Source organism: Cimex lectularius, unplaced genomic scaffold (assembly GCF_000648675.2).
Source record: "Cimex lectularius strain Harlan isolate CLEC.00 unplaced genomic scaffold, Clec_2.1 scaffold234, whole genome shotgun sequence".
In the NCBI taxonomy this organism is placed as follows: domain Eukaryota; kingdom Metazoa; phylum Arthropoda; class Insecta; order Hemiptera; family Cimicidae; genus Cimex; species Cimex lectularius.
Genome location: NW_019392804.1, coordinates 452,126 through 476,598, shown reverse-complemented (window position 1 = coordinate 476,598; position 24,473 = coordinate 452,126). Strand labels below are relative to the sequence as shown.

Below are 24,473 nucleotides of genomic sequence, written 5' to 3'. Positions count from 1 at the left end.
CATAAACTAGGGTACCAAGATGACCCAGAAAAAATAATAGCTCTAAAAGGGTCAATGATCTTTCCGCAAAATAAGAATAAAGTGAATCAACTCAACTAAGGAACTAGGAAAAGTAACATAAACCACAGATTATTTGGAGATAGTGAGATGTGGTCTGGTGTGACGTAGGTTTAGAAAAACATTTTGTTTATCGTCCCAACGTTTCGATCTTTATGGAGATCATTTTCAGGGCCTGAGATTTATTAACATTGTTTAAATTATACAAATGCATGTAAGATGTAAAAAAATGAATTTATACAATGATAGAAATTTTAGACTCAATCAAAGTATTTGTACTCACTCAAAGTGTTTGTTTTCTGTATAGATGTGTCATAACTGTGAGTCATGTTGAAAGTCCAGTGAGATATTAATGGTTTTTGTTTATATACATTGGATATTGAAGGAGTGGGAAAAGAAGTAGGGAAAGAAATCCATTTTCCTATGAGGAGTCGGTTTCATTACTAAACACCACACATAAACCACAAAGCTATAGTACTAGTGAAATACCAAACTCCTGCTTCCTTATAACCTCATCAACATCAAAATATTCTAGTTCAAACCAAACAGACCTCTTGAAATTCAAAAAAGAGTAGGCATGGAAGAAAACCTGCTCTATAAAGCATGTTAACCATGTTACTTCACATATCTAGAGCATGAAAAGGGGTAGGAAGGAATATTTTGTCCCAAAACCAAATAATCAGCACCCATAGACATGGTCTTTCAGAAGACAATGCAATTGAATAAGCGCACATCCGATCTGAACTGAGGATACAAAAACAAATGTGTCAGATAGACAAGCAAGCATCTGCTGAAATCTTCTGGTTCCAGGATACAGGGGAAATGGAATGAATCTTTGCAAGTAATGGAGCTGACTCTGCTTAAAGGACCTGAACCTGACCTTCTGAATATACAATCAGGATATGAATCTTCCGCCGGATTTGAAATATACGTTTGCTAACTAACTGCGAACCTACATGAAAAAAAGCAAGTTCTGGTGCTTGTTAACATCACTGTGCAAAGTGCTATTAACAGTTTTTACTTACCAAAAGAGTGGATTTTATTAGGTAAAATCGTTGTTTTAATTAATATTGGCTTTTCGAACGAGCCAAAAAGTGCGGAAAAGCTGCATTTTGTTTGTTATTGTGAGGTTAAGTTGACTTTTGTCTTTCTTTTAGATTGCCAAGGTTAGTATTGTTAGTATTCAGTTGTTGTTTATGTAAACAATTTTGAATACGTCTTATCTACCCAAAACCAGGATATTATTAGGTAAAATCGTCATTTTTCGATGATATTCACTTTCTTACGGATAAAAAGCTAGAAAAAACCTGGATATTATTAAGTAAAATTGTCCTTTTCAGAAGATATTCTCGTTTTAAAGGAGATTGAGAAAAAAAAATGTTGAGTTGTAGTTTGGTTTAAAATTGGCTATTTTTAATTCTTGTTAGTAAAAATAGTTGGAAATAATTAGAAAAAATCATGGTTATTATTAAATAAAATCGTTCTGTTTAGTTGATACTAGGTTTCTACAGCTTTTACAGAATGAAATAATACATAACCTAGCTTTTAAAGTGTGCAATTCAAATAACTTCAAGGAATGAACAAGAAAAATTATTGTTGATGCGTTCGGTCATTAGGCTGCATGCTGCAAAGCTGATTATTTTTTGTCCAGACACCATCACCTAACCATCAGAAAAGTAACTCAAAGTTAATCACACCTTTGAAAATCAAAGTTCGAACGTTTTGGCATCTCCTTGAAACCAAAGAAATTGCCGGTTTACAGTAGTGTGTGGAACTTTCAGAAACGCCTGCATGATTTCTCGTGTTTGTTCCCAGCTATCAAGAGATCGTGGACTGCTGATATAACTTTACTTTCAAGGTTCGTGTTTCCTTTAGGGAATTTTTCAAGCCCGGCTCTCGGCAACAAAGCTCGACTTAACTTTTTTTACAATCTACTTCGCAAAAGCAAACAGTTAGGGGTTGAGATTGTAAAGTTATTACTAGACAGGCGTTGAAAATTCGGTACAATAATACCAGACAGCAGTTGGTCCATACAACTTTCTTAAGATGTGGCTTATAACGTAACTGTATACTTTGAACGACCACAGTTTAACGGAAAGGTCTCAAGTGTCGTTTTTCAGTTTACAGATTGTACAGATTGAACAACCGTCGAATATTTACACAAATTAAGATTGTTGCTATCTTTTCCATAAGAATTTGTTCTTTCATTTATGTTTTAAATATGCTACCGGTGTTAATAAGAAAAGTGTTATATTCGGGTCTCTGAACACAGATCCTGTTCAAACTTTGTACAACTTTACAAGCTCCTTATTACGACGCTTTTTTCTCCAACCTTATAAAATATTTCTCCTGTTGGAGAACGCAATTTATAATTTATATTTATTCACAAAAACTGCCTCTCTTTATCCTTGAACGTAATAATTATTATTTGACACACTTGATCGTATTTTGTCGTTGAAGGAAACGTGTGGATTTTTAATTTTTTTATATTTTTTTTACAGTCGTTATCAATTGAATTAATATTTAAACATGAAGGTAAAGTGATAAAATTTGCGAGGGACGTCAGTGACGAACGAATAAATCCGGACAAAATAGGAATAATGGATGAGAAACGTCGTTTGCGCTGCTCCGAGATAAAGCCGGAGATCGTTGTACTCGAATGGATGAATATTATGAGTGAGATAAATTGTTGAATGAGGAATACAATGCCATAAACTTATAAATATTTATTCAAAAGCGACAGAGAAAGATCAAGTAAGGCTGGAATGTTAAATAAAAACGCAGCATACGTTTGGAACATTCACTTGCCCGTTAATGGCATCACCCACAAGGTTTTCAACTACGCGAACATTGCAAAAATTGTCGCTCTTACGGTGAAAAAGATATACATCTGTTTGGTATTTATTCGATCAAGAAAAATGTTATTAGGCTGCACAGACATCTCACCCAACAAAAAAAGCCAGAGAGAACGAGCAGATAATTATAAGGCGGGAATGAAAAAAAAGAGAGAGGGGGAGAGAGAAAGTGAAAGTAAGAAATAAAGAATTAAAGAGAAAGAGAGAGTTAAATGGAAAAATAGAGTGAAAGAGAGTGGGAGAGGGAGGAAAGAAGGGAGAGAGAGGAAAGTAGAGAAAGAGAGAGTAAAAAGTGAGAAAGAGAAAGATAGAATTATAAAGAAAGAGAGAGAGCAAGAAAGAAAGAGAGGGAAAGGGAAAAAAGAGAGAGAGGGAGAGAAAGAAAGAGAGATGGAGGGAGAGAGTGAGTAAGAAAGTTGGAAAGAAAGAGAGACAGAGTGGGAAGAGAGAGAGAAAGCGAAAGAGTCAGAAATAATGATTTAAAGAGAAAGAGAGAGTTAAAGGGAAAGATCTCTATCTCTCTCTAAGAAAGAGAGGAGGAGAGGAAAAGAAAAGGAACACATATGTCCTTTCTTCCTGCGGACACCGCTATTTTTAAAGTACATTTATCTCTTTTTAATTTTAACATTTAGTATAGTATGCTTAAGTATTAATGATTTATAAGATTTTACAAAAGTTAAAATTAATATTTTTGACAGTTTGTTTTGACATTCATTAATTACCAAATATAAATAAATAAAGAGAATCGTGATATAGCTTCTATAATGAATTTAAAATAGATCTAACATCTATGCACCGTATTTGTAATGTAATGTATTTTATTCTACGTATTGTCTTACCCAAAATTGAATGGATTTTCAGTTTGTTTGATGCCACGGGCTTCTCAATTTTCAGTTTTCGAGTACAAGTTAAGATTTTGTGAAGCTTGTTCTAGAAAGTGTTTGTTATTTACACTTTATTTGTTTATTTAGTGTTAGGAAAATAGCATCTTTGACTTCGATCGTTCGTTCTGTGACGGCTCATTGTTCACTATAATTTTTGAGATATTTTTATCTTTTAAAATACCCAGATACTTTGAATGACGAATAATTATGGTTTTAGAGTTATTTTGATTTATGTTTAATCCGTGTTCCTTGCACCAGTTTTCCATGACTTTAATTTCGTTATTCATCTTACCATTAATCATGTTTCATTAATCTTACAAGCAATATATATTTGAAGATCATCAACGTATAATATAACTTTGCATTCATTAAAGCATTTAATTAGCACTATTAATAAGAAGGATAAACAACAGTCTTGACATGGTCGACCCTTGTGGGATACCACTCCTTACATCTTGCTTAGATGTTACCTTAATTTTTAACAATTTTGTAACATATTTTTCGGGTAAGATTTAAAAAAAATTTACTACAGTAAAATCGAGGTTATACGATTTGAGCACTGGTATAAGCAGTTTGTGATTTATCGAATCGAATTCGTTTGAAAAAGCAAAAATCACTAAAATGGTAATTTCTTCATTGTTTATTGCATACCGTACATCGTCAAAGAGTTTCATTAATTTATATTAATGCTACTCCCAAACTGGTACCCTATTTGCATTTTGTTTATTAATTTGTTGTTTGCAATGTATTTTATTAATTTATCGATCATAATCTTGTCTAAAATTTTACTAGAAGAGCACAGAATGTTTGTTGGTCTGTAGCCAGTGAATAACGTTGGTCTTCTGGAGGGAGTGGTGCGATAGATAATACTCTCCTTAGATATATTTGGATTATATAGATTAGATTGTATATACATCGATTGTATGTGTGAGGAAGTACTACACAAGCATCTCTTTTAGTCCTACTGCGTCTGAAGATCGCTTTTAATACACCATTCGCAGTGACTTCACCCATCCCTTAAATTTTTCGATCGTATATTTAGATGCTAGATCAGTATATGTTTTTAAGATTTTAGGAAGAAATAGTTTTTACAATTATTTCTTCTAAACAAGGTATGGTCGACTGCAGGACTATTTACGTACTATGCCGTGTTTGTAATTTGGACTGGGACGAGTAGACATGTTGCCAACATTCAATGACATAAGTCTCTCAGATCGCTATGCCATATTCTGTAAAAATTTAATTAATTAAATATACCAGGCAATACTGCAACTCAGTGATCGTTTTAAAAATGTCCGTTCGCGACAGAAGAATGAGAAAGACGTCGTCGGTAGAATGAATGAATGTGGTGAATTAACATGTGGTGACACGGATAAAGGATATACAGTTTGTTATCAATTTAGGACGGGATCGGTTAGTTAAAATTAGTTAGTGATAGTCTACTGCACTGACCGTTGTACAGTCTGAAATCGACCTAGGTAAATCGAGCACACATTTTTATTTTCATCAGGCGTACTTTTGAAGACAAATATGCCCTTGAAAGCAGACAGCACTTAACATAAAAGTCTAAAGTATCGGGCTGTTTCAATGGGTATTTCATTTTCAATGCGTGCATTGTTAAAATTCTGCAATGATTTTCATATCGATGAATAAGGAAAGACCTGGATGACATGGTGGGCCGTCTGGATAGATCTTCCATCCGTACCGTGGTGGGGCGTCCTACCCGAAAATAAAACCATTAAACTAACACCGGGTCATGGCTGTGACTAAGGAACTAACGATAAAAATCAATTTTACCGACATTGGGCGTTCATTATATGTTAATTTGTTTTTAAGTATTTTCCACTTGAGTCGAAACCGGGCTTTCCAAAACCATTTATCAATTGCCGAAAGAAATTTCAATTAGTTTTCACCACAAAACTTACTTTATTAACGATGGCCCTTTGTTTGTTCATTCAGGAGAAAATGCCAATAAATTAAGAGAGAAAAATAAAGATTTTCTATTCGGTTAATTTGTTAGAAACCTTAAATTCTCAACTGACGATCTGAATTTCCAAACTCTGGCGTCTTCAAAAGTAGAAAATACCAATTTGAGAAAACGTGCTAATCTTGATGAATTGGAATTGAATCTACAGATATTATTTTTAGCAGGGAACAATAATAGCCTTTAGGTTAAGTTAGATGAGGTTAGGTTAAGTTAGGTTACGTTACATAAGGCTTTTACATGTTATATAAATAAGGCTTTTGAGCTGAAGATGGCACTCGTGAAGTATCGAAACGTACACTAATAAGAAATTAAAATAACTGAGAAGAGTTTCAAATAATACCTACTATTGTACTATTGATCAACTTTGGTTAATTCGTTAGCAAATTGAAACACTTAGATTTAAGTTAAGTTTAGGTTGAGATAGGTTAGTTTTAGATTAGGTTAGGTTCATATGAGGTGGCTACAAAACTTGTATTAGCCTCCTTAGGCCCGATAGTAGTACCTCAATTATATTCATTGGGCCATGAGTAGAAACATTTGCCATTCACAGTACTTAGATGTAATATGTACTGAGGTTTTCTCTTCTTTTGGCAGAACCTACACAGGCTGTTTTCTTCTACTTCTAATTTTTATTCGTGCAGTTTGGTCCTGGTTTGGTCGTTACCGAACATTTTGGTCTGTCTATTTTCGCTGCAGTCTGTCAGGCCAACTCAATAGGCGGCCCAAAATTATCGGTAATGACCAATACTATTTAAGCATCGAGTGTGTTAGTTTGCTGGGGTATGTGTTTTGTCTTGCTGCCTGTGTAAATCTGTTTGCACCGTGGCCAGCTGAACCCAATCTAGTTTACCAGCTGGCAATAGTACGTTGATCATCTGCTGCATCAGATGGAGAAGATTTTTTTCCTATCAGAAACAGAGCGTATCAATGCGAAACCGGCACTTATATTGCATTACTGTTGTTCAAGCAATTCAGCAGCTCCAAGAAGTTCGAGGTGTCCAAATTTCTGAACGCACAGCTCGAAGAAGATTAAGTAGTATGGACTGATAGCTTTTCGCCCAGTAAGAGGACCAGAATTGACCAGAACACACAGAGTGGCACGGCTCGCATTTGCTCAAGAACACAGCCATTGGTCTTTGGACGATTGGTCTGCTGTACTTTTTACAGATGAGATAGATTTGATCTACGATTTCCAGATGGGGGGGCGTGAAAGAATGTGGAGAAGGCGAAATGAAAGGTACGAAGCCTGTAATTTTTCCCAGAGTCAACCTTTTCAACGTAACTCAGTGATGGTGTGGGCGGGAATTTCAATGGAGAGTCGCACAGAGTTGTTCATGGTGGGTCTTTGACGGCCACTCGCTATGCGGATGAAATTTTGGAACATCATGCGTTGCCTATCCTCGATAAAATCAGCGACAATCCTATTCCAAGTCACGATAATGCCCGTCCACATGTCGCTCGCGTAGTACAAACGGACCTTCAACAGCATAACATCAGGGTCTTAGCCTGGCCAGCCACTTGAACAATCGAACATTTATTAGGTAACCTCATAAGACGAATAAGAGCACGTCCATAACTCTGATACACAACAAGATCTTGAAAGGACTTTTCGTGAAGAATGGCCTAACCTCCAGCAAAGAGACATTTCCAGACTGGAAGAAAGTATGCCGAGGCGTCTTCGAGATGTAATTAAGGCAAGAGGAGGAAATACGCGATATTCAAATGTTAATTAAAACTCTAAAACAAATTTTATCTGTCCATCTCACTGTTTTAGACAAAGACTCAATTATTAAATGTTAAAAACGTGAAACTTTGATTAATATATACAAATCAAGTTATATTACAAGTGAGTGCAATTTGTTGCCTGTCAGTGTGTATTTACTCACGTAATTCGTATTTGTACGTTTGTTTTCTGAATAATTTGTGAATCAATGGTTCGAATTGCGCGGGCGATGCTCAGCCCTTGATTCCAGCTAGTTCCGACAGAGCAAACCGTCCAGTGTTCTTTTTTGCATTTGTTTTATATTATTCTCATTTGTCGTCTTGTTTTCACTTTTGACGTATAATAAATCGATTAGAAATTTCCAGCTGTTATTTTTATTCAAGGAATTAAGAAACCACGAAAGACGGTTCTTAACGCGATGCCATGGATCTATTTTATATTCCAAAGTGTTGCGAAATTAATTATTCTCAATCATTCGCATCCTTTATTAATCTCTCAATCATTATTGAATTGTTTTTTATAAAATTGTTTATATATTTTTCGCCGCGTCGAGATCCAATTTAGCGTTTTGTGGATGACATCATGTGAGAATGCTAAAATTAGAAGGACGTCTGAACGCATGCGCCATGCTCACTCGGCATACGCTCTCATTCATGTACCTTCAGTATGTTTTTATGAGTTGCCTTAATTACTTCTTTTGTTCCTGAAGTGAAACCCTTCGGATTTCGAACCCCCCGATCGTGGACAAATGTTTCGAAAATAAGTTTTCAGTTCGCCCAATTCAACGAGCACAGATGAAGATAGTAAATCCCCGGGACTTATTTTAACCGCAGTTTTGAAACCGTTATGCCAGTTTACGAGTAGGTCTCGTTTTCCCTCGTCTCGGACAAAAGGAGCCTTTTCCATTTGATTCACATGCAATACGAAAATAACCGCTAGACAGGTAACATTTATTTATTTTATTATTTTAACAAAAAAAATTGTGTTTTGTTTTAAATTGTCGAACAGAAAGAATCGGTTGAGCGGGGAAATGTGCTTTTTCGTATTTTCGCGTTTGTTTAAAATCTACAAAAGGGGCATAAATAAAGTCTTAAAAAAACAAAAAAAAAACAGCTTCACTTTTTCTTTTCAGGTAATACACGCTCGCGTTCGTATTTTTCAACGCGTTCCTGACTTATATACGGATCTAATTTCTTTCTCGTTTCTTTTTTCTATTTATATACAATTTTACAAACTTCGCAAGGACGGGGAAAACAGGTCCCTTCGGTTTCCTCGTACGATAAATACGAATCCGGGCAAATACGCCTTGAGAAAATAGAAGGTTTTTTTACACGCTATTTACACGTTTCACAATTTGTAGGCGGCGATCAAAATTCGACTTTAGTAAAAATTCAAAAACAATTCCAATATCGGCTTCTCGCAATTAATCAATTCTATATTTTAACTAAGAATGTTGAATGACGAATGGAGTTGCCGGCAATGGATTTTTTTTTTTTTTTTTAGTTAGTTTAAAACCGTACTTAACCGCTGAGTTCTCAAGTTTCGAAAATTCATAAGTACGAGATTTAAGAATCTCCCGTCGAATCATCTCATTTTATTCGGCAGTAAATCGCGTTTCAAGTTAAAATAAATTAACCGTTACGATAAAAGTGTTCCATTATTTAAAGGAACTATATTGATATTCTCATTGTTGAAAATATGACAGTGCTTTATTTAGATTGACTCATTCTAAATTATAAACAAATACTGATAGATCTCGTTAAAAAAAAAATTATAAAAACAACATTACCACATATTTGGGCCTGATATAGATAAATTTCAAGGATAAATTTCACTTTGTGGTTTAAATTTTGTTTGTATACATTTTCTAAATAATACATACTAACGATATCTGAATAAATACATATTAAATTGTATGTATGCAGTTGTGCCAACTCACAAGGATAACTGTTTCCTTCAGTTCGTTGAATCCTAAATTCAAAATTACACCATTATTTTACACCATATACACGGCTCAAAGGAGGCGATAAAACCCCAATCTTATTAATCAGTTATATTTGTTAAAATTTAACTAACAGCTTGTAATAGATTCTGTTTATATACATTTTCTAAATAATACATACTAAATTGTATGTATGCAGTTGTGCCAAATCACAAGAAAAACTGTTTCCTTCAGTTAGTAGAAGTGGGAACACTGCTCAAAGGAGACGATAAAACTCCAATCTTATACAATATAGTATGAGTTATTGATATGTTATATTTGCTTAAATTTGACTAACAGCTTGTAATAGATTTTGTTTATACACATTTTCTAAATGATACATACTAAATTGAAATGAAGTTGTGCCAACTTACAAGGAAAACTGTTTCCTTCAATTTCTATCATTTGCAAAATTTCAGTTTTACCACACTTAACATGGCTTGAAGGAGGCGATAAATCTCCAATCTCATTTACACTATAGCATAAATTTGACTAAAAGTTTACTATAGATTTTGTTTATATACATTTTCTAGCTAAAACATACAGAATTACATGTATACAGTTGTGCCAAATTAGAAGGAAAACTCTTCCCATCGGTTTCTATCATTCCTAACTCTGAATCAAAAGCAAGAATTATTTTTTCAACAAAGTTTAGGTTTTAAAAAAAAATGAAACACCAATGTCATTAATTTCATTTTCTAACTAATACCAAGTAAATGGAATGTATGTACGTATTTGAAATTGTGCCAACTTACAAGGATAACTGTTTTCTTTCATTGAATCCTAAACCTGAATCTGGCCAAGTTTTCAGTGAAAATTGTTTGTTCAACAAAGTTTAATTTGAAATAATAATAATAATAACTTCAATGCCATTAGCAGTTTATTATTGATTTTGTTGTACACTTTTCTTACCAATACATACTGAATTGTATGTAGCACTTGTGCCAACTTACAAGGATACCTGTTTCCTTCAGTTCGTTGACTCCTAAATCTAGATCGTGCCAAATTCTTCGAGCAAAAATTATTTGTTTGATACATTTCAGTTTTATACTGTTCACCTGGGTTGAAGGTGGCGATGGAACAGCAATCTCATTAATACGTTATAGATGTTATATGTTTATATGCATTTTAAATTGTATGTATGCAGTTGTACCAACATAAGGACAATTAAAAATTAATACATTAGAAAGCGCATACTTTTGACTAACGGCTTACTATAGATTTTATGCATATTGTATATTTTGGAATATACTGAATTGTTCAGTTGTGCCAACTTAAGAAAAACTTTTTCCTTCGGTTTCTATTGTTGCTAAATCTGAATCTGGACAAGTTTTGAAGGAAAGTTGTTTGTTCGACAAAGTTTAGTTTGTATAAAAAGCAATGAAACTCCAATGACATTAATACATTAGAAAGCGTAGATTTGGCTAACGGCTATTATCGTTGGACCCTAAATCTGAATCTGGCTAAGTTCTTCGAGCAATAATTATATGTTCGAAAATTTTCAGTTTTCCCACATAGTTTACACGGCGTGAAAGTGGCGATAAAATAGCAATTTCATCGATGTAATAGAGATGATAAAATTGACTAACAGTTAACTATAGATTTTGTTTGTACACATTTTCTTACCAATACTTTCAGTATTGCATATACGTTGTTGTGCCAACTTACAAGTAAAGTTGTTCCTCTCTGTTTTCATTGTTGAGTCCTAAATCTGAATCTAGCCAAGTGAGTTTTATAAATATAATTGCCAGACTAATTTTAGTTGGAAAAAGAAAAGCTTTGAAACTCCAATCTCGCTCGTTAATACATTTGATAGCATAAATTTGACAGTGTTGATTTTAGGTTTTTTACGATTACTTTTTTTTCCCAAATATATTTGAGTTTTATTCGTTTTCTTTCTAATTGGCATGAAATAGTCTATAAGTCTATATGCAATTTTACAAACAGTCAAGAATGAAAAAAAATTTGTTTCTTACATATGTTCTAATTTATATATACACACACACACACACACACATATANTATATTAATAGGAATTAATATATATATTAAATTCCTAAAATAAAGTTGTATAAATTCCATTTCTTACTATTTTAGTAAATTTTACCTTGAATGTATTATTTTACCAACATATTTGTTAGGTGTTTTGTATCCCCTGCTCCCCTTGTTGTAATGGCTTTAATCAGAAGATTAATTTGTACAGATGTCAATTTGTGCCTAATAAGGAAATACATTACTTCCTTTATTAATGAAATTGTTCTTTCTCCAAGACCTTGTAAGAATGACTTTCGACAAATGTAATCATTGTGTTGGAATTGCCTTCAGTCCACCTATAACATTCTATTCGTCACTTTCGCTCTGTCAGATTCCGTTATAGTTGTATGAATTTATTTTTACGATGATTTTTATAATTTTGACACTCAGTGTGGAGTCGTTTTGATTTTTTGGTATGCTTGTTTCTAAATCTCATAAATAAATTGTTTATTTTGCTTAATGGTTCTAACTTTCATTTCTTGATTGTGTCTTCTCCCTATCCACATGCACATAGAAAATTTTTGTTTTGTTTCATTTTTTAAATTAAAACCCAATTTATCTGTTACAGGTTATAGGATGTTAATTTTTTTACTTTGGATCTGAAAGTATGGGAACTTTTCTGGACAAACCAAAAACAGACAAACATAATGAACATGGATGTGGAAACGGTTTACGGTACGGCGTGGCCAGCATGCAAGGCTGGAGGGTGGAAATGGAGGATGCACATCACGTGAGGACCGGCCTCGGCGAGAAGTTGGACGATTGGTCTTTCTTCGCAGTTTTTGACGGGCACGCAGGGGCGACTGTTTCGGCACATTGTGCGAACGAACTGTTAGAATGTATAGTGTCAAGTGATGAGTTCAAACAAAGTGAAATAACTGAAGGTATTAGAACTGGATTTTTGAAGCTTGATAATTCGTTGAGGGCGAAACCGGAATTCGCCTGCGGTCAAGATAAAGCCGGCTCGACGGCAGTTTGCGCTTTAGTAAGTCCGAGACAGGTGTACATAGCGAATTGTGGTGATTCGAGAGCTGTCATTTGTAGATCCGGGGTACCCAGCTTCTCGACAAGAGACCACAAACCAATGTTACCAAGTGAAAAAGAAAGAATAACTAAAGCCGGGGGTACAGTTATGATTCAAAGAGTTAATGGAAGCCTTGCTGTTTCTCGTGCTTTAGGTGATTACGAGTACAAAAATGTGGAAGGAAGAGGACCTTGTGAACAACTCGTTTCTCCAGAGCCAGAAGTTTTCATACAGGTATTTCTCAATTATTTTGTTTATTTTATCTTATTTTTATATTACAATATACAAAAATTTGTGAACAAATATGTTGAATGTTTCGCCTTAAATAATAAGCGAATGAACATATTTTGTAGTCCAAAGCAAAATAAATTAAAATACAAAGTTTAAACTTTAGAAATAGAATATGATTTTTCTGAATGTTAAGATTAAGAAGCATATGAATTTTACATTATGGTACTTGAGGTAGATAAGTGGGATTGCTTAATTGTTAATGTTATATAGCATTTTTCAGTAAAATTAATAATTTTTTCAACCAATTTAGTAATCGTCTCAACAAATTTAATAATCGTTTCATTCAATTTAATAATCATCTCAACCAATTTAATAATCATTTCATTTGATTTAATAATCATCTCAAGTAATTTAGTGATCGCCCCTTTCAGGATTTTATAGTCAGGGGCGAAAATAAATACGAGCTAGTAGTTTCGAAAACCTTTATTTAAATTTTTAAGTAGTAAAATTATTTCATCAAAAAATAGAAATATTTGAAGGTAACAGCTCACTCTTTTGCGATTTTTTACATGAGCTACAAAACTTGATGGGCTTTCATTATGTAATGCATTTCTAATTATGGAAAATGCCAGGATCCATAAAACTGCTGAAGTTAAAGAGGTTGTGGAATCATTTTCTCATAAAATTATTTTCCTGCCGCCATACTCACCAACTGTAAACCCTGCAGAGTATGCATTCTTCAAATTAAGACAGCTCGGAGGACCCTGTTAGCTGAAGTCGAAGGAACTCATAACTTAAGCGAAATAATAAGCTGCAGTGTCAATTCCATTCGGGCACCGATTGCAACAATTGCGTAATGGGTGTCCTTTTAAAGCTGCTGCAGGTCTACAACTCCATTAATTGATGTTAAAATTATCATTTTTCAAAGATTTTTATTTTTTGTTAAAATAATTTTACTTTTTTTAATTAAATAAATGTTTTTGGAACTTCTAGCTTGTATTTATTTTCTCCTCTGACTAAAATCCTGAAAGGAACGATTATTAAATTGAATGAAACTATTATTAAATTGGTTGAAAAAAATTATTAATTTGACTGAAAAATGCTATATAAAATTGTTTGGATTTTCTAACCATTCAAATATGTCATCAATCAGCACAGACATCATTATTGTCAAATGAAAGTCTCTGCAAGAAAACAAAATTGTCTCAGGTTTATATGAATTGTATGTGTACAGATCATTTATATTTCTGTCTGTGAAAAATGAGGTTGAAAGACACCACCCCCCAACCAACAACCCCAGGACATACACACAGATTGACCAAAATTGATGTATATTCGAGTAAATTGTCATCAGCAAAAATTGTGCATATTAATGAACTAAAAGCTAGTACTAGTGATCGTGGATCAAGTTAATTAAATTTTAATAAAATGCGAGGTTCAAAAATTGTTATATATTAATCCTTTGATTTTCAATGCACATTGATGATCTTGTAATAATAATGAAATTTGAAACAGTAGTAATTGTTTTATCAGCCTGCCAATAAAAACTCATAATTTTGTTCAATTTAAATTTATTGCCCATGTTATAGTAAGAAATCAGTTTTTGGAGTCTTGCGATTTAACTCGAATAAGATCTTAACATTAAAGAAACAAAACATTTAAGGATTTTGTGTATTACATTTTTTAATATATGTGTAAAATATTACAAATGTTATTTGGTCACAACAAAAATTGTTTAAACTGTACAAACTTAAGTGTAATAGGTTGTATATTTTATTATCAGCCTGAATTGTCCTTTTAATATCTATTTTCGTGTAAATTATTTCTTTATATTGGATCAGCCCATTTTTTATTCTGACAATTGCCTATNTGATATATATATATATATTATGAATAGTAGTTATTTTAGTCGTTAAGAATGTGAAATGGTGGAAATTGTATTTTTAATTTGAGATAAAAGCCAGCCCACTGTTTATTTTCTCATCGTTTATTGTTCGAAGTCATTTTATTGTTTTGACAAAGCTTTGAATTGTATCGCGATTTTTATTTAGCAAGGATTTCTTTAGATTAGCAAAGATTTCAACGAATAATGAACATTTCTTAAAATTTACGCAAGCAAGTGTCCTTTTTTAGGTATTTTGTGGAACCCCCATTAAAAGCCTTATGGTGCTTGCGAAAGTGTGCTTTTTCTTAAAAAACTATCTACCTTCCTCAGTGTTTCATTGAACACTTGTCTTAGTGTGTGCCTTACCGTATTGGCTATACCATATGCAAGGTAGGGCTTCATATTCACAAAGGATGTGTTGTGATGTCTCTAGTTTCTCTTGACAGATTTTGCATGTTTCTGTCTCTACTTTGTTCATCTTCTTTAGATGGTAGTTAAGAGGGTTTAGTGGTTTATAATATTCCTCAAACCTTGCTTGCTGAGAGTGATGAGAGACTTCGCCTTCCTTTTTGAGAGATTTAAGAATATCTCAACTCATTTTTTTCCCCTAGTGTTTGTGTTTGTCTTTCTCAAGCCATTTTTCCAGTTCCAACTATAATTATAGTTATTCCAACTATAACTATTCCCCTGTTATTTTGTTGCGATGTGTGAGAGGGCGCTCCTTTGCCTAATTGATCAGCTTGTTCATTAGTGTTCTGGAACCCAAAGTAACCTTATTGTGTTCTATGACTAATAAGAAATTTAAAAACTTCCACCTGTAGATTAGTTTGTGCTGCTAAAAGCATTAGTACCTTTATTGCTGCCCTGAAAGTATGTAAATCGACAGTGGTGACAGGCAGACCAAAATGATTGGTAACAACCAAATTATAAAATAAAATTGTTTCACTGCACAATGTGAAAATAATGTTTGATGATATATATACTTGATTTTTAAAAATTATTCTTATAGGCATTAATAAAACAGCAGAGTAACTCAGAATATCAAGCATTAAAAAAAAAATATATATATATATGTACTGAAATAAGAAATGTACTTTTAATCATTCATTATGGTTTTGATGTGTGTGTATTACTTTGGACAAGAGATAGACAATTTAGCTTAACTGTTATGAACGTTTTGGATCTGTTTCTTTAGTTTGGGTTCATTTTCAATTTTATTATAAGTCAATGATTTTACTCTTGGTCTGAGTTGCATAATAAGAAGTTGAATTGAATTTCTTCTTATCGGTTCGATCAAGTCATCAAGTGGTATGACTGTTTACTATTGTAAGCAATAATCACAATCAAATCCGAATAAAGCTTCGTCACCACACTTTTATTCTAGATTAAGGATGAATTGTATATTCATTTTTGATTACACATTCATTGTATAACATTTCATTTGTTTGTATAAATTCAGTGTTATCTACTATGACTGTTGATGCTATTGTTAAAAAACTGTACAAGTGATTTAAATTGAGATAATTATATAAAAAGTGGGTTTTTGTTTTTCTCGATTTTAGGACAGAGATGCAGAAAACGATGAATTCATGGTATTAGCATGTGATGGAATCTGGGATGTTATGTCAAATGAAGATTTGTGTAAATATGTTAGATCTCTTTTGTTGCTGACAGATGACTTAGAATCTGTTACAAACCAAGTGATCGACACTTGCCTCTATAAGGTGAATGTTAAACAATTATAGTTAAAGGGTTCTGATTTTTTATTGGTGTGATATGTGATTTTAGGGGAGCCGTGATAATATGAGCATTGTTTTGGTTATTTTCCCTGGAGCTCCAAAACCATCACCTGAAGCCATAGAGAAAGATCACGCTCTCAATCTAAAGTTAGAGAGAATGGTTAGAGGTAAGCTATAAATTCAATTTGTTATGAATGCATACTACATTATATTTTTATATAGTTAAAAAAAATGTTTAAATCCAATTAAATCAACACAAAATGAAAACAAACTATAAACAATAAAAAACATAGTGCAGAATAGCGATAAAAAAAGCCTACTCGCACTTACAAAAATATCAAAAGGGATTTTCTGTAGCAGATAATTTTGCACAAGCTCATCTAGGTTCCAAAAAACGCAGGTCTGTCCTTGTCCAAACCTGGTCCAGAAGAAAGCGAGACTCCTTCTATTGTCCTTGAGTCAATGATGCCCGATAGTACACGATAATTTGAAAACTCGGATATAAAAAATCTTAACACATTTAAGCATTAAAAAAAACTCATGAAAACAAACATTAACAGCAGTTCACACATAGCGTTTACACCATTCAAAACACTATACCAATTAAAAAATAAAAAGACAAGCCAGAACAAAAAAAAATTGTTTTAGATACTGTAGCGGCCAAGTGGTTAGGGCATCTGACTCGTATTTGTCTAACAGTTCTGAGTCTGAAGCCCTTCAGAGCCCATAGATTTTTAATTGATCAGAGTAAGGAAAATGTAAAGTGGTTTGGTAGTCCAACAAGTAGTTAGCCCTGTATGATAGGAATTAATTTATTTTACTTTAAAAAATAAAATAATTTTATTGCCCTAACCACTTGGCCACTACAGTATCTAAAAAAAACCACCAAAGGCACCTAAAAATAAAGATCAATATATGTAGACCACCCTCAGCAAATGCTGAAACACTTCTGACATACGAACACAGAGGATAGTCAGACCTGGACAATCAATAATCACCAAATAACAAATTACATGCTAATTAATTTTACTTTTATGCTTGTGCAAACCTTCAAAACACATTTTCATGATTGACTATAAGATTTCCTCATATTTATCATTTATGTTTCAGAAATAATTGGAAACAAGGTGGACATGGATTTTAGCATTCTGCTGGCTCATTTGTCTGAAGAATGTATTCCTGACCTACCCCCAGGAGGAGGTTTGAGCGCAAAGTAAGTTTTACAATTCTGCAATCACATTTCTTACACAACATTCGGTCAAGTTTTAATTGAATTAAAATTTAAACATGCAGATGTCACAAAAATCATGAGTAATTGTTTTAATATCGTGTTCCAGGAGATCATTAATTGAAGCGGTTTACAAAGAGACTTGTCCTCAAAATGCAGATACTGTAAGTGCATGTGCATGAAATCAGCACCTAGTAGAAAATAATTATTGTAAAAGTACAAGGCTACTATGTTATGCATTTTTGTAATACCATACTATGTGGCTTTTGAGTATAGGACACAGTTTAAAAACACTCTCATGAACACTTATTAGCAAGTGCTTTGTAAACTTAATTAGTCACTAAGTGTACTTCAGAAGAAATTACTTAAGCAGTGTTATTTTTGTAAATACCATTTTTTGTTAATGGTTAACTTCAAAAGTTAAAGGTCATCGTGGATCTTCAACAATACATAAGTTTTAGTTTTTATCAAATGAAACAGTTCAAATGGTCATTTATTTTGTGTTTCTTGTTAAAATAGTTTTTTTAAATGATTACAACATATTTGAGCTTAAAGAACTAGTTAGTTGAAATGGTTCTTATTATTTTTATTATTTAAAAGAAAACATGTATAGAGTCTGACTGATGTGTGTGTAATTAACTTGCTTGATTTGTTCTCCCTATTCATATGGTAATATGAAACAGAACAAAATTAGATTGTAACATGTACCTTATGAATTATAATCATATATCATACATCAAAGTACCTAAAGTGTTTTAATTTTGAAAGATTTCTTGTTTTTGTGCCTTTCCAAACCAATATCATTAGAGTACTATAATTGTATGTAAAATTACAGTATATATTTTAAAAAGATTAATAAATATGGCTAATATACCTCTTTGATTATTATTGTAATGTTTCCAAATACCCCTTGAGCTTAATTTTACTTCCAAGATGACCATATTGTATCTCAGGGACGTTTTAAGATCTCTTTTAGTCATTTTTCTTATAATTTAAAAGGATTATGCTCAGTAAGACTTCACTTATCATCAAATTTGTGTTTGCTTTTTAAAATATTTACTTACTAACTAAATTATACTTGTTGAATTTATAGATATACCAATCAATAATTCAGTTGATTATTGTATAAAATCAAATTATTTTTAAAATACAAATTTTTAAACATAATTTTTTTCAGCCTTTTATTAGTTTTCATATTATAAATACTATCTCAGTTTGTTTTAGAAAAATTGTCGTAACATTTTAAGAAGCAATAGCTGAAGTTGTACTGAGTTTTTTTTCTTCTCTTACTCTCTATGAATTGAACACTCATTTCTCCACAAAAATAAAAGTAATTATTAGTGCAGTGATTGTAGGAACTTTTTATCGTTTATCTTCTTTCAGGTTATGTTGTGACATTGTTGGTTCATCTTGAGAATAATGTCAGGTAATAAAAGTCTGTCAGATTTGATAGGTTTTATTCTTTTTGCACCGTAAGGGTTTCGCTTGTTTACTCTATGATTCACGTTTTAAGTAGAATTTTGTTTTTAATAGAAAAACTTATCTAGCATGATTGTAAATTATTTTCTCGTACTCACAATTTTAGCCCTCTTTGAAACACTAGGAATTTTAAAAAGAACTATTGAAAATCATCTCTGGTAATATGTTATTGGTACTTTTTTTTTAAATACAGTTAATAAACAAAATTCGAACAGTGTGTCAGTTCATTAAAAGGTACTCAAGAAACCAATCAATTCAGTTTTTAGTTTTATTTGCTAAAACAACAATTTGGGTCGATGAGTAACATTTCAAGTTTTTGAACGTATTGTATGAATTAATGACTCATATAAATGGATTTTAAATTAATAAATCATACAACATAAGCTTTGACGTGTTTCCATTTGCCGTGATTTATCACCGATAAAAATTCTTAAGTTTATTTGTATTGATTCTTCATAATGCTGATTTTATCAGTTGATTTACATCATTTCTTCATGGCATTCATTCATACCGGTGTGTTATACATAATCAGAATATTGGTCAGTCCTTTTTAGTCTGAGCAGTATTATTGAGGCCATTCTCTACTCATTTTTATACCTATATTGTCTCAAGCTGCATCTTACTCTCCTAAGATAAATTTATAATATATACTACTTTACACTATTATTAGTGTAATTTAGGATAAATGGTTATTATAAATGCATTGACTGGCAAAAATTCCACCCACTTAATATTTTTTACTTTTTCTACCATAAAAACTTGCTCTTAATTTTTCTAATTTTTTTTTAACTGTTTATACTGTGTTCTATGCTGCTCATGCTGTGTTCTTTTGTTTCAACAAGTAAAAACATAAATTGCTAAGGAAAATTTAAAAGAGAAAAACAAACAACGATAAATTTCAGTTTTTTTAGGTTTTTAGACGCATTTCCTACTCTTTTTTGAAAAGATTAAACAACTTACTCACCTCACCTTTATCATTTCCGTTTCCTCCTCTTGCCTTACATCTTGAAGACACTGTGGCATACTTCCTACCATGTTATCTCTCTTTACCGGAGGTTGGCCCATTCTTGAAGAGACCTTTGTAGATCCTGGAGTGTATCAGGGACAAGCTCTTACTCATCTCCCAAGGATATCCCATACATGTTCAATGGGATTTAAGTCTGGAGAACTTGCAGGCCAAGCTAAGGACCCAGATGTTGTGTTGAAACTTTTAGACCGTGCAAGCTACATGTGGATGGGCACTATTGTATATTAGAATAGAATTTCCTCGCTCCTCTAGGATCGGCAACACAGTTCAGAAATTCCAACTACATAGTGAGCAGCCGTCAAAGTCGTCTGTGCGATTCTTCATTAAAATCCTTCCCCTCACCATTACAGAGCCATGTTGGAAATGTTGGCTCTGGATAAAATTGCAGGTTGCATACCTCTCATTTTGCCTTCACACTCTTTTACAACCATCTGGAGATGGTAGAGCAAATCTAGACTCATCTGTAAAAAAGTACAATGAAAAAGTATAACGACTTTGACTTGTTCTTGGGCAAAATGAAATTCTGATGGTCAGTTCTGATCCTCTGACTGGGAAAAAAGTCGTAATCTTATTCTCATTTAATTTTCTTTGAGCAGCTCAGAGATTTGTACACCTCAAAATTCCTGGAGATGGTGAATCACTTGAACAACAGTAAGTTGCCAGTTTGGTAAAATGCTCTTAGTCAAAAAAGTTTGTCTAAGGCATCAGAACCAACCCGTCTATGGTATGATCCTGTTCCACGAAAACACCTAACTGCCTCATAGTGTTTCATAGGGAAATACAATAGCACTGGCCACATATCAATGGAACGTTCATCATCGGTAAGTGCCACATCATGTGCAACATCCTCAGCACTAAGAAAATTTTGAAATTCAAAATTTAAATTAAAACAATTGCACAAAACTAAACAATCAATTTGATTAAACTGAAATGAGACAATAAATTTTTTAAAATCCATCTAAAGTAAACATAAACAAACAAAAGTAAAGTAAAGTAAACAGTTAAAAAATGAGAAAAATCAAGAATTTTTTATTGTAGAAAAAAATTAAAAATAAAGTGAGCGAAATTTTTTGCCTGTCAGTGTGTATTGGCTTTTTATATATTGTAGTGTATATTGTTGGAAGTTATAATTTCGATGTAGAATATGGATTTTTGATCTTGTTCAATTATCAACTCTGAAATTCACTGATATTTACATTTGTTAGCCTAGTGAATTATTGATATTTTTTAAAGGTCCTGATGAATTATATTCCTCGAAAGCTTGACCAACTGGTCTTATCTCTAATTTTTTAATACAAAAGTATTTCTATAAACTGATAAATAAACGTATATTGATCTATATTTATATAATGGTGTTCATTCGTTTCTTTCTCAAAAATAATAAGATGAAATATGTGAATCTATGAAACTTAAGTGCATTTCTGTTATGATGAAATGTTTTACCCTTAGACTGTTTTATAGTAGTGTTTAATATTATTATTATTATTAATGTTTTGTTATTACATAACATGTATTCAATAGTTATCATGGAGTGGATTGCATTCTGTTGAAACAGTTCATTATCCACCATGATATTAGTAAAAATTTCTCTGTTTCAAAAGGCAAAAAAATAAGTCTGACTTAAATTGTTTGTTGAATTGAGGTAGTCACTTCAGTTTTCCAGTTAAATTATTTAACATCAGACACTGTCGATTTTCCATGCAAAAGGCGAAAAGGCATCAATTTACTTGAAACTTTCAAGATCATGACAAGCACTATTTTTAGCATTGAACTTCTGTAAGTTACATGATTTTATTATATTTTACTGAGTGCAATAACACTTTTTTGTTTTTGTTGTTTCTTGAAAGTGCAAGCTTTTTTTTTTTTTTTTTTTTTTTTTTTTTTTTTTTTAGTTTTGTCTCAGCATTTTCCTATTGATCAAAAGTGCCAACCAAAAGTAAAAATCGTAAAAATCTGAGCAATTACAGCACTTATTTTGAAGGACAAACATTTGTTTTTTAATGATACAAAGTTGCAAACTTTTTTGATTGGGGATCTCATTTACATTGTATGCACTCATTGACAATTTATTAATTATGAAATATTGAAGTGGGGTCTGCAAAGGTATTCAACCTGTTGTTTGCTTGTCTGCCTATTTTCGCTGTCTGTTTTGACTGCCATATGCGTTAAAGCATTTTACCACCCTCATCAGTGTGTCTTATTTTGTCAGATTACTTAATGTTGCATTATGTATTCACATGCCCTGTGACTTATCATTAAGTCTCTGAAGATGATGAAACATCTCACAATGTGATGAACCAAGTCAATGAGAATAGGCAGATGGGTGATCAAGCTAAATTATAATTATTTTTTGTTAATAAACCAATATGTTGATTTCTTTCAAGTATTTTATTTAAGGAAGAGCTAAATGAACTAAATTGGTTCTGTCACTTGCTGTCCTAATTCTATCTATTAAAAATATAGAATCTATTTAAAATATATTTTTTTGGCTGGTTATGGGTTAAATAGTAACAAAACGTATGTTTATTATATTTTTCAGATGGACTGAAGAAGGCCTTTATGAACACGTATTGGTATTCAATATTTAGTCTCCAATAACGATTTTAATTTTCAACATTATCACAAAGGAAGGACAATTCACAACCCTTTATTTTTAAAATAATTTCAGTCTTATATTTTTGTTTAATTTTTGTCTTGTAATTAACTTCATAATGTGAAAATAAAGCAATTATTCTTATGTATTTTTTTACTACAATGGTCATCTTCAATAACCAATTACTATTTGTTTAAAAAGAACTGGAAAATGCGGTGGAAGAAAAAATTTTGAAAGGTAAGATTTTCTCTTGGCGGCCTACTGGGTGATGAACCTGCAGTTTGGTCATTTCACCACTGAAGATGGTGAGAATAAGATCAAAATAATCAGAAATGGTCAGATGAACAAAGTGCGTGACTTGTGGCTTGAGGATAAAATAAACCTAATGTTATGATCAGTGCCTCAAATGTTTATTGTTTGGTACTGCCACTAATGGCTTATGGGGATATAAAGAACAAGAGTCACTACATACTTGTAAAACAGAACTTGCTCTCAATATCCTCCAGCTATGTCTAAACTATTTTATAACTGAGAGCAGTTCATAGTTTAGCACAATGATTCACTCCTAGAAAGAAAACTGTGGCTTAGGTGGAGCAGACAAACTTTTAATTTAGAGCATTCAGCAAGGAAGTGAAATATTGTAGTGTTATAGAGAGAGCACAAGCCAGAGGGTCCTTCGACCCAGCAGGAATAATTTAACCATATTAGCTCACATCTCATTTTAAATATCCACTGCAAATTCAGATCCCGATTAGAATCGGAAACAATGTGGCAACAGAGAACTGTTTTATCAAGATCTTTATACAGCTGAAAGTGAGATGATGCCAGAACAAACACACCTCTTGATGTCGAACTGTTTTTACAAGAAGAGAGTCAAGATTACTGTTCCACTCAGAGATATTGATGCTGAAGTGGGGTGAAATATCTGCTCCATACACTATGTACTAATCAGTACATATTGCAGTTTTATAATTATCTCAACGGGAGAATTTTAGGATGTCAGGAATCAAGATTAATGGACATATTTAAAATGAAGTCTCAATGTGCATACCATCAATAGGTATATATACATGTTACTAGGAATTGATGAAAGGAGGCCAAATAGCGAAAGAAAAAAAATATTTATGGATTAAACAACACTTCATTCCAAATTGTGTGGGTTTGGAAGCTTGCTTGAACTTGAAGTCAAAGTTGTTCTAATGACATCTCTTGCTAAAAAAGTTTTATTTTTAAAAATTATGCTGTCAGCAGGGAGTAATGATTGGGAAAAAATTGTGAAATGTTTTATAAATGAATTAATTTTTCGATAAAAACTGCATATTTTCTTCATTTCATGGAAAAACTTGAGTCATATCCTTCACCTGACCTAACCTAACTCTAACCCAACCCTATAAGCAGAAATAATTGAGGTGGGGTGAGTATAACAATAAACTTTTGGAAAGGATGGTTCTACACACAAATTAGTTTTAACATCTTCGAGATTAAAAGCTCATCATCAGACTGAAACATACAAATGTCAGTCAACTTCAATTCACGTTGAAAAATGTGTTTGTAATTTGTATATTTCATCCTGACGATGGGAGTTTAATGCTCAAAATCTGGATAGCTGTTAAAACCAGTTTATGAGTAGAACCATCCTTTCCAAAAAGTCAACCCAAGTCAGCGCTTCCCAGGAAAGCAAAAATGACTATGAAAAAAATTTCTGTATCCAGCCCAAAAATATTTCCATGTTAAACAACTATGACA

The 24,473-nt window shown here is 32.6% G+C and overlaps 1 protein-coding gene across 2 annotated transcripts; it reads left to right on the top strand.

Moving 5' to 3' along the window:
- The first annotated feature begins 8,129 nt into the window (after positions 1-8,129).
- LOC106664735 (protein phosphatase 1B-like) lies at positions 8,130-22,833 on the top strand. Of its 2 annotated transcripts, XM_014390713.2 has the most exons (7): positions 8,130-8,449; positions 12,090-12,779; positions 16,224-16,385; positions 16,450-16,567; positions 17,511-17,613; positions 17,738-17,792; positions 22,674-22,833. In XM_014390713.2, exons 2-7 carry the CDS (start codon positions 12,129-12,131, stop codon positions 22,680-22,682), a joined length of 1,098 nt encoding a protein of 365 aa, XP_014246199.1. In that variant the 5' UTR covers positions 8,130-8,449; positions 12,090-12,128; the 3' UTR covers positions 22,683-22,833. The 2 variants fall into 2 exon arrangements, with proteins under 2 accessions (XP_014246199.1, XP_014246198.1); XM_014390712.2 differs by lacking the exon at positions 22,674-22,833 and having other exon boundaries at positions 17,738-18,503.
- The last annotated feature ends 1,640 nt before the right edge of the window (positions 22,834-24,473 follow it).